We start from the raw sequence: 11924 nt of genomic DNA, 5'->3' as shown, positions 1-11924 counted from the left end.
TAAGGCAAATATTGGTGATCTGAACCGAGTGAGAATCGGTACTAGGGGCTTGGGTTGTTGGATTTGTTGACTGGGTTGTGATGGCGAGGATGACATGGAGGAACCGTTAGACATGGTTGATCAGTGAAGAAATTGTGTAGAAAAGAAAATTAGGGCTTAGGGTGACTTTGATACCATATAAACTATAAATGAAAGAAAAATAGAAAAACTTTTTTCTTTGTATTAGCACTCAATTCACGAGTTTACACAGGTTCTCTTTATAGGAGAGAATACACGTACATACCTAGCTGGTCTAATTAATAATTTCCTATTTTATAGCATTTGACCAATATTCTATTTACAGAAAATATTCTCCAAATATTATATTTATAGCTAATAATATTTGGTAGTATTACTACCAAATCTTTCCTTTTCAACAAATTGATTTAACACAAGTATTTATATAATAGAATTCTATTTCTAGATAAGAATTCTTTTTCGCCTACTTTTTTATTTTTTTATTTTTAACATTCTTTTCGATACTGTATATAAATATTATATAATCCAAAACCCATATATTTTAAATTTTACACCATTTTCAATACCATACATAAATTTTATGTAAACCAAAATCAATATATTTTAAATTTTACTTTCTTTAATCTTTATAACACCTTTTTTGATATCTTACAGAACAAATATTATGTAATCCAAAACCCATATATTTTAAATTTTACTTTCTTTAATCTTTGTAACACCCTTTTCAATATCCTACATAAATGTTATGTAATCCAAAATCCATATATTTAAATTTTCATCAATTATTTCTTTGATTATTTGACATTATTATTCATTATTAAATTGATATATTTCATTGAGTGAATTAATGTGTATATTTTATTAATATTTTTATATTATAAATATAAAATTGTTATGAGTACCATATATTGAGGGCAAAAATATAATCTGTACAACTTTTAGAATTCAGTTTTTGCATATAACAAACAATCTTAATGAATTCAGTGCTTAAAATTAAAACATTATCAAACAGGTTTTTAAATTAATACATTCAGCACTTAAAATTTCAGCGCTTAAAATTCAGTACTTAAAATTTTCAGTTTTATCAAATAGCACCTAAGCTTTCTTTTCAGTTTTCATATTAAAAGTAAGCCAAATCAATGATGGAAAACCCGGCAGCGGAAATAGCCTTTTAAAAGAAGAGACCAATAGACCAGTGGTCTAGCAGTATCAAATCCCTACTTCTCAAAGAAAGGTCAGGAATTCGAACCTCAGCGAAGGCATGTGTGTGTGAATGCCAACTAAAAAAAAAAAAACTAAGAAGAAATAAAAGAATAGAAGAAAAAGTAGAGACATCTTCTAAAATGTGTATTATTGAGAAATTGAAAAAAGTATTTTTTTTTTTTTTACAATAATTTATTTTTATATAGTTTTCTATTTTATATATCCTTGTATCGATATCATGTCATATCCCGCATTTGTGTCATACTCGTAACCGATTCTGTGCTTCCTAGTTGATAGGCATAGTTAGAGCAAGAATCGGATTGAAAGTTTGTTATGATCAGAGAGGCTAACAAATATTGCCTGAGTTGAAAGAAAAAAGATACACGTTTCTTCCCAAGGGAGCACCTCAGAGAGGAGGAAATTTAATTTATTAGTGGGCGGTTGTGGAATTTGGCAATGTAATTGTGATTGCAAGTGACGAAGCAATTTTTTTCCCTGTTGAGATTGTACCAGACCATGCATTTTTTTATTTTTATTTTTTTATTTTTGGTGCTGAACTTGAATGGCAATCTACTCATCCCCACAATCTTCTTTCCACAACAAAGTATTTAAAATTCTTTCTTTCCTTTTTTATTTTTTTTGAAGAAAAAAAAGACTATATATGTATATGATTTGTCACCTCTTTTCACATTTCACCATCTTCTCTATTATATAAACCAACATTTTGGATTGTAGACACCAAAAGATGGACTCATATAGTGCAGAGAAGATGGAGAGCCAAAACCAGCCTCCACAATTACAGCAACCAAGCGATGGCACCTCTTTTATTAGAACTTGCTTCAATGGGCTTAATGCCTTATCAGGTCTCTCTCTATATATGTGTGTATAGCTGTTTGCAAGTGTGTTTTCTTGATGCATTCACCATCATTTCCTACTCCATATCATTCAAGGAGTTAAAATTATCTCCCAAACCGTGATGTCCCTTGTCACATGTATATGTGTGAACGTTTCATAACATATAAACATGTTTTGAAAACGCATAGAAAATATGCAAAGCGGACAATATCTACACAGGGTGGGACCGTCGTGACATAAAACCAATTTCATCAATATATACAATGAATTTGGCTCTTGTAAATGCACTAATAGAACCTTGCAAAGTCTTGTGGAATAGTCCAGGCAAAGCCCAGGACACCTCAGTTATTGAAAAAATGCACTAATAGTGGGCTAATGTTTCATACTCTGCTTTCTCAGGTGTTGGGATACTCTCAATTCCATATGCACTGTCTCAGGGAGGGTGGCTGAGCTTGATTATGCTTTTCGTGGTAGCAATTTTCTGTTTCTACACAGGACTACTCCTACGACGATGCATGGATGCTCAGCCGCTGATCAAAACTTATCCGGACATAGGCGGGCAGGCCTTTGGGGGTAAAGGAAGAGCCATGGTGTCCACTTTCATTTATCTTGAGCTCTATTTGGTTGCAGTTGAGTTTCTGATATTAGAAGGGGACAATTTGAATAAACTGTTTCCCAACACCAACTTTCACATTGCTGGCCTCAAGTTAGGAGGCAAACAAGGCTTTGTTCTGCTCAGTGCCCTAGTCATATTGCCAACAACATGGTTAAGGAGTTTGGATTTGCTGGCTTATGTATCGGCTGGCGGGGTTTTCGCCTCCATTGTTCTGGTTGGCTCTGTTTTTTGTGCTGGTGCAGTTGATCATGGTGCGGGGTTTCATGAAAGAGGAGAACTTTTGAATTGGAGAGGAATGCCTATAACCATGAGCTTGTTTACCTTTTGTTATTGTGGTCATGCAGTCTTCCCTACACTCAGCAATTCCATGAAAGATAGGAGCCAGTTTCCTAAGGTAAGAAATAGTACCCCAAGTATATATTCAAGTATTTTGTTTTTCCGTTAAAGTTCAAGCAAACGCAAGCACTATATTTTTCTCTTATGATCATTGTTGTCGTCATTTTCATCATCATTTTTACCTTAATCCTATATGAATGGAGTCAACCACATGAATTCCTTCTCCAATTTTTTCTATGGCGTGTCAATGTTTACCCTATTATGTTTAACTTTTTAAAGTCAATTTTAATAATTTCGTCACATTTTATTTTTGGAAGCCCTCTTCGTCTCTTACTTTCTATTACAACTAATCTTTCTTGCTTCACCAGCGCGTCACTAGATCTCCGCTATATGTGTCAAAACCATCTTAGTCTAACTCTTTCTAAATTCTTACCGATTAATCCTATACATAATATTTTGTCTCTAGAAGGAAAACTTATACTCAACCTATCTTTATTCACTTAGGCTAATGCTCATCATTTGTGCAGGGAAGAAAAAAATTAGATGGAAGGGAGAGGAGAAAAGATGGATGAGATATCCTTAGGGAATAGATTGTGTATTTCTTTTTTTTTTTGTTCTGTTGGATAGAAGAAAAGAGAATAAATTTAAAATTTCCTATCTTCCTTAAGAGAGAAGGAAAGACAAGATTTTAATTATTTTTACAATAATATCCAATAATATTTATAATATTGTAATTTATAGAGGATAGTATTATAATTAAAAACTTGTATAATTTATAATAGTATTTAATTTAAAATTTCTATGATAGTTTACTTGTCTTTTCTCATTTCTTCCGCCCATTTTTGAACGGATAAAAATTTGTAAAGGAGAAAGAATGGATCATCCTTCCAATTTTCTTTTCTTTTCTTATATCTTTACCGAATAAAGAAAATTTGTTTATTTCTTCTTATTTTTTCTCCACACTTATTCCTTCCTCCTTACCGAACATAACATAAGTATTCAAGTTAAAGATTTTTTTATTTTTATTTTTATTATTATCTTTTTTTCATTGTTTTACTTTTTCTCATATAACATCATGTTTTTATCTATTCTTATTCATGTCAAATTGATTGGAGACGAGAGAATCAATCAAGATAGGGAAAGCTAATAAAATGTAACAACAAATAAAAGTGACAAGTTCCCTGTTGAATTTGAGGGTACTGACGTATTGGAAAGGAGAATACCAAAACTACCTTTAGTTGATAGTTAATCAAGATGTGACACTTGACTTACAAAGTATAGAAATGACAACCAAATATTTGGGAGAACACGTTGTCAAGTTGAATTACCAAATAATAATTATACATTTATTAATCTGTCATTTGATTATCTCTAACCAGATTTAAATAACCTTAAATATATATTTAAAGGGAAATTTTTTATTAAAAAAAAATGAAGAAGAGAGAGTGAAGAATGAAATAATCAAGAATTGATAGAAAACAAAAATCGCACACCATACAAACGAAAAAATATATCTTAGTTCAGCTTATAACTACGTCTACAGTAAAGGTCGGTGAGGAATTTTGACCATGTGAAAAATAAAGGAATTTAAAAGTCTCTCAACTCCCAAATCCCAATACATCCTTCCTCTTTCACTCTCAATCTCAATTTTCAGTGTTCTCTCATAAAAGTTTAAATCCTAATACTTTTATATTTCGGGTTAGGATAGAGACTAAAATCTGGGTCCAAGACACGCAAAACAAAAACATGTCAATTTTGTTTTTACATAAGCAAAACTGGCCTAAAGTCCGTTTTACCCTTCTTAGAAATTCCATGAAAGGGTAACCATTAGTGTACTATTATAAGCAATTTTGGTTGGATATGATGATTACCTTTCTCATTGTACTTACTTTCATTGCAGGTTCTACTTGTGTGCTTTGTTCTAAGCACCGTCAGCTATGGATCAATGGCAGTTATAGGCTACCTAATGTATGGAGAAAATTTGATGTCTCAAGTGACACTAAATCTCCCTACAAGAAACATAAGTTCCAAAATAGCAATATACACCACATTAATCAATCCCGTCACTAAATATGCCATAATGGTATCTCCAATTGTCACAGCTCTTGAGGCCGCATTTCCTTTCGAAAATAGCAGATCCATCAGTCTCCTCATCAGAACGGTTCTGGTGATCAGCACTGTTTTTGTGGCGCTAGCCGTTCCCTTTTTTGGCTATGTGATGGCGTTTATAGGAGCATTTCTGAGCGTTGGTGTCTCGATTTTGTTACCCTGCCTTTGTTACCTGAAGATCAACAAAGGTTCTCTGAGTTTCGGATCTGAGATGATGCTTATTGTGGCAATTCTGGTCATGGGAGTTTTTGTTTCTGTCTTAGGTACATATGCTTCTGTAAAAAACATTGTAAACCGTATCTGACCAACTTGAATTATGACAGTCCTGTTGGAAATTAAACTTGATTAGGTGTTTTTTAGTGTTTTTGTGAAGGTTACAACTCCTTTAATATGGTGTATTAATTGTGTGTTAGTGGGAGTTTGTATTTATGTTAATGGTGTGACAGTGAGAGTTTGTATACATGTTAGTGGGATTAGTGGGAGTAATTGGGCATTGAAATGTAATTGTTTATATATGTCTTATAACTTGTATAAATTCATCTATTATACCTATTTTATGTAGGGAAAAAAAGTACGTTAGAGAATAAGATGGAATAGTATGAGTAGAATATAATATATTTTTAAGTGTTCCTTTCCACAATTCCTATTTCATATTATTGTGTTGTTTGTGTCTCTAGCCCGTCCACTTATCCAACAAAGTGGTATCAGAGCAAATGACAACGAAGTGGTATTAGAGAAAAAGCCAACAAGTTCACCGTAGACTGCCAATATATAATATGTTAAAACTGATAAGAACGTGTACTATGCCTAATTTTTTGCCACAATGCCGAGAAAAAAAGAAATTAGTGTAATGTAATTTTTTTTTAGATTAACCTGGGTGGCTCTCAAATCAAATTGTTTGTACTCAGTCAGGCGCGGAGCTAGAGGGGGCCAGTAGGGGCCATGGCCGCCCCAAAATTTTTGGATTTTTATTTTTATTTTTTTTTCATAAATGGATTTTTTTTTTATTACCTATTAATTGTTAAATAATTTACAAATTTTGCCCAGCCCTAAAATATTAATTAATTTGTAAATTTTGTCCCTAAAATTAATTAAAAATTTCAATTGGCCCCCCCAATCTTTTTCAAAACACATATATTTACACAAAAAGAAGAGTTTGAAAATAAATTTAATTTGTGTCTCCTTGAAATTTAAATAATTTTCAACTTGCACTCTTTTAACTATTCTTTTAAAAGCTCAAATATTATGAAACAAAATTTTAAACTCATTATTATTTTAGTCAATTTTTTTATTTTTGGTAAATAATTATTATAGTTGTTATCTCAACACATTGTTATTTTATTTATATATACATGTACAATACCTATAATATTAATTCAAGAGATAAAAAAAAAAGAATAAAAATATTAATGTTCACTCATGTTTGGTAAAAACATTATTATAAAATGGTATTTACAAGAAAATATCTAAAATTATATAACAATCTTTATTGGCAAGTCCTAGGAATATTTGGAAAGAAGATAAATTAAAGTATTGTGAAACTCTCAATAGCAATAATAATATCATCTGTATACTTTTAGTTATTACTTTCTAAATAACAAATTTTATAATTATTTGTATCTTGTTTAATAACTCAATAATAATTGTGTTGATTTTTTTTTTTTTTTTTCAGCTAAAAATTGAGTTAAAATTCATTATGTTGTTGAATTGTGGAATTTACTTAATTTTCTTCTTCCAGTTCTTTACATTTCTTCTCCATAATTTTCTTCTAGCATCATTTTTTTTTTTTTTTTTTTGTGTCCAAGTTGTATTTTTTTTCATTTTTGAATTTTCTCAAGATTATGACCAATATTTAAAAATAAGTTATATTACAATTGATTTATAAGTTTTTTCTTTTTTAAATTTTGTTACATAGTTCAAATCTGGCCCCCAACCTTAAATTTCTGGCTCTGCCCCTGTACTCAGTGCAAGTCGAATCTCAAATCTAACATTTTATGAGGCACCAGCGCCAAGTGACCTTGCCACTGGGCCAACCTTTTGGGGTTGTAACGTGCTCTGTTTTCCTTTGAAGCTCACTTGGGGAAAAAGTTGTGTCCTTAACTCCAAACACTGCTCAAATGGGGATACAAATTGGCCAAGATACAACTCAGTGGACTCAGCCATTGTTCCATTCCAGTTTGTGTAGTTTAAATCCAGTCCTTAATTTTCTAGAAAATAATCTTTACATAGATAAAAGTTGATTGCAATTTCATGTACAAAGTATAAATCGCATGGTTGCTGGTTAAGAGTTGGCAATGATCTAATCTAGTAGTAAACAAGCGGCAATGATTTCCAATGATGAACAAAAAGAGTATTTAATGGAAGGAGAATTAAAAAAGGGTTTATAGATCATATTTTTATAACAAAGGGAAAGTGGAGGAAAAATGATAACAAAAGAGAAAAAGAAGATAAAATAGGAATTCACTTGTTACAATAATAATAATAATAATAATAGGGTAAACTGAAAGAAAAAAAATAAAAATAAAAATCCCTTCAACTTTCATGATTTTGTAAAAAACTTCCCTAAACTTTCATTTTTATACAAAACCCCTCATACTATTCACAAAATATATACGCAGATACCCCTCCCATAATCCCATTTGAGGATAGTGACGAAAAATTGACAATTTTGGACCTGAAATCTTCATATACTACCCTTCTTCATTCATCAAAAATTTTTAGATCTATGAATTGACCTATAAACAGTTATCCATATTAATATATATATATATATATATATATATATATATATATATATATATATATATATCCTAATATTTTTGTCATTTTAAAACCAATGTTTTTTTTAATTTTCATTTTTTAACTAGTAAAATGGTATATTAGATATATATGTTAACAACACTTTAACGGATTGAATATAAGTTGTAGCTTTCAAATAGTTGATGGGATTACATATGGCGTGTGCAAAACAGTGAAAAATGGAGAACTTTTACATAACCCAATAATAATAATAATAATGGCAAATATCTTCAACAAGGAACCTCTCCAGCTAAATATATTTTCTGGACTTTGCAGACCTGAATTTTGAGATCCAAATTTGATCACATCATCGTCTTATTAAATTTTACTGCTTACAAATTCAGTTCCAATAAAAAAATTCAAAGTGGAGTTCAACAAGATATTGATGTGTCTGAATTTAAAGTGCGGGATTTAGGTCTGCCAAGTACAAATTTGGCTTGAGATTTCCTTTATTATTATTCTTTTCCGTAACAACAAAGGTACTGCTCAAGTGGTTAATAAAATTCTTCCTTTTTCATCCTTGTCATTTCCTTTTTCTAATGGGTAAATTGTAGAAAATACCTTTTTAATATGTATACGGTGCATATTGTACCTCTCCACGCAAAAAATATCCCTAAATAATGACATTTGTGCAAATAGATCTTATTTATAAAAATTAGACTAAAATACCATTGGCAACACATTTTATAATGTATATAAATAAAAAAAATTTGTGAACGGACTAAAAAGGGTTTGACCCTTCTTCTTCTTCATCTTGGTGAGTTGCCGCAGAGAGGAAAGGGAACACTGGAGAAGACCCGTCATCTCTGGTGAGTTGTAGACCCGTCGTCGGTGAACAATAACTCCAAGTTATCAAGACCCACTCCAAATAATCCCATAAGAACTCCAACTTGTTATCACTCGGGACGAAGCCAGAATTTTGTTCAGGGGGCACATTGTACACTAAATAAATATAAATTAATATTTATGAAGTATATATACAAAAAGAGAAATAGGTGGATAAATATAGATAGAGATTGATATTTTTAGAATGAGGTAAATTAATAAATTACATAGATAAGAATATAATGAAATAATTTAAGAAAAAAAAAATTAAGGAAACATATAGAGTATAAAAGGGAAGGAGAAATTTGGGGGTACTTTTACACTTTTTTTTAAAATATATACCTATTATAGGAAAATATATATATAAAATAAGAAAAGGAAAAAATCGCACGTGCCCCGTCCTATACTGGCTCCGTCCTGGTTATCACCGGCAACAAGCCAAATAATCCCACATATTTTGGAAAGTTGCAAAACTCTATCAGTACCACTGCTCTTCTGGTCCAAAGGACTAGACTGAGAGTTGGATAATATAGTCGGTAGTCATAGTGGAATTTTTTTTTTTTTTTCATAGGTATTGGGGTTGGTGTCTAGTGACTGAAATCTGACCGGAAGACGGGATGAAAGAATGACAACAATAAAAAGAGAAATCGATACACTCCGGAACAAACGGCGGGTCGAATGAACGACTCTTCCTCAAATTTCTCCTTGTGATGCGGCGGATGTGGATCTATAGAGTGGAAAGGCCGGGCTTGGATGGGCACGACTTTACCAGAATCCATCTTTCTAAAGCTTCAAACATAAACTTCCTTTCTTTCCGGTGACGATCCAAGTACCGAAACCCAGTTCACGTCGGCGTGATCTCCCAAGCGACGACAAAGCAATGGCGAGCTCCTAGTGTGGGCGAAACCAAACTCAGTTCGTGGTTAAGGCTTTTAAGCCTTACCGACCAATTCATGCCGGCGAAACCAGTTCACGTCGGCGAAACCAAACTCAGTTTGTTGTAGCTTGCTTGCCCCCGATTTAAGGCTTTTAAGCCTTACTGACCATTAGTGGTTTGAGAGACTTGGTGTCTTCCTCTACCTATTACACCGTGTGAACCATTTTCCTCCACTGGTATTCCTCTCCGTGTCTCTCACTATGGAGTAAAAGTCCGTCCTTGCATATTAAATTGTATACTGCGTATGTAGTTAATCAGTTGCCAGATATGAACAAATTAAACCATATTAAATTGTATACTGCGTATGTAGTTAATCAGTTGCCAGATATGGTAAATCTTTGCATTTTTATGGTCAAATAGATATGAACAAATTAAATTATTTGATATTTAAAGAATCCGTACAAGTCAAACCATAGTCCACTAAAAAATGGTCATTTTGCTGCTATATAAACTTTTAAATCATTCCATCAAATACATTCTTGTAGTCTAAAAATCACTTGGAGAGAACACATACGCAAAGAAGAATAAGAATAAGAATAAGAATAAGAATAAGAAGTAAGGTTTGGTTGGGGTATTTTTTGAAGAATAAAAGGGTAAAATGAGTATTATATTAATTGAGAGGTGTTTTCGTACAAATTAAAAAGAATAGAAGTATTTTTTGTACATTTTTTTTAAATAAGGAGTAAAAGTGCTATGAAAAGTATACTTCAAGTGTATTTTTTACACTTACCCCTTATCTCATCGTTGTTAAACCAAACATAATAAATCCTCCCTGCCTTCTTATCTACTTTCCTCAATCCAAACACACTCTATGTTTGGCCTCCTTTCCTGTACTTAATGCTTTTCTATTGGTTTTTGACAATTTAATTGGATTCGGTCGGATTAGGTCTAATCCGATCCGAATCCGATAATCATTTTATTCGATCTGATCCGATAATTCGACGAATATTTTGTATGTCAATCCGAATCTGATTTGTTAATAAACGGATATTCGATCCGATAATCCGATCCGATCCAATAAAAATGTAGTTTTTTATTAAAAAAAAGAAAAATATATAAATTAATGTCAAATGGGAATTTAAAAATAAAAAAACAATGATTATAAGAAAAAGATATAAAAAAAAATAATAAGTAAAATATAAAAAGAAAAGAAAAAAAATATTTATTCTTTGTTAATGAATAAAAGGGTATGATATAATTGGTATGTATATTAGGAGATTTATTAGTATGTGAATGAGAACATCGCACTATTACCCAGGAAAGAAAAAAAAAAAAAAAAAAAACATCGCACTATTATACATATAACATTATGATATATATATATATATATATATATATATATATATAAATTTATTCGGATCGGATCGGATTATTATCCGATCAAATCAGTATAATTCATATCCGATTAGTTAGGTTAAAGGGATTATCGGATTCGGATCGTAATCGAGTTATTGAATTTTTTGTTCAATCTATATCCGACTAATTGGATCGGATCCAGATCAGGATTAGGATCCGCTTTATTAACAAGTCTACTCACAACAACTAAATTATGCGTTAATGGACAAATAGAACATGGATTCCCTTCTACGCGTTAATGAACAAATTGAACATGGATTCCATTTTATAAAATTATTTATTTTTATATATTTTACAAAATAGTTCGTAAGTGTAATTTAGTCAACTTAAGGTTTAAATTTGTCAAAGAGACTTATTTACACCAAATTGAAACTTTAGGGGTATTTTTTGTACGTGAGGAGTGTGATATGCACGGTAAGAATACTTTAGGAATATTTTCTGCACTTGATCTGTTTTACGTAGGTATAATCAGTGACGGAGCCAGAAAATTTTGTGAAGTGAGAGTTTTTTAAAATGTAGAGGCAAATTTATATAGTGGGTTCATTTTTGTAATTTCAATAGAGTTTTCTTCATAAATTTTAAAGAATTTAAAGTTTAAAATGCAAGAAAAAAAAAATTTCTAAAATATTTAGGTATAAAATAAAAATATAAAAATCCAGTGAGCCCCCCACTGGTCCTAGTCCGTGTCTATAAAACAAACCTGCTTTATGAATTGGTCAGGTGGTCAGGTGATCATTGCTTACAACTAACCATATTTGAACCCTACCACAGTTAACCTTTTTCTACACGCTCCATTTGTTTTATTTTTCACAAAAAAAAAAAGAAAAAAAGAAAAAAAGAAAAAAAACAAACCTGCTTTATGAATTGGTC

General features: G+C 31.3%; 1 protein-coding gene across 1 annotated transcript; it reads left to right on the top strand.

Annotated features, from left to right (window-relative positions):
* Positions 1-1990: 1990 nt before the first annotated feature.
* LOC132286905 (amino acid transporter AVT1I-like) lies at positions 1991-5441 on the top strand. Its single transcript, XM_059789334.1, has 3 exons — positions 1991-2084; positions 2476-3086; positions 4929-5441. Exons 1-3 carry the CDS (start codon positions 1991-1993, stop codon positions 5439-5441), a joined length of 1218 nt encoding a protein of 405 aa, XP_059645317.1.
* Positions 5442-11924: the final 6483 nt, after the last annotated feature.

This window comes from Cornus florida, unplaced genomic scaffold, assembly GCF_030987335.1.
Source record: "Cornus florida cultivar Cherokee Brave unplaced genomic scaffold, ASM3098733v1 CherokeeBrave_3.0.0_Hap2_Chr02, whole genome shotgun sequence".
In the NCBI taxonomy this organism is placed as follows: Eukaryota; Viridiplantae; Streptophyta; class Magnoliopsida; order Cornales; family Cornaceae; genus Cornus; species Cornus florida.
The sequence above is the reverse complement of the archived record's forward strand: the minus strand, read 5'-3'. Positions and strand labels throughout refer to the sequence as shown.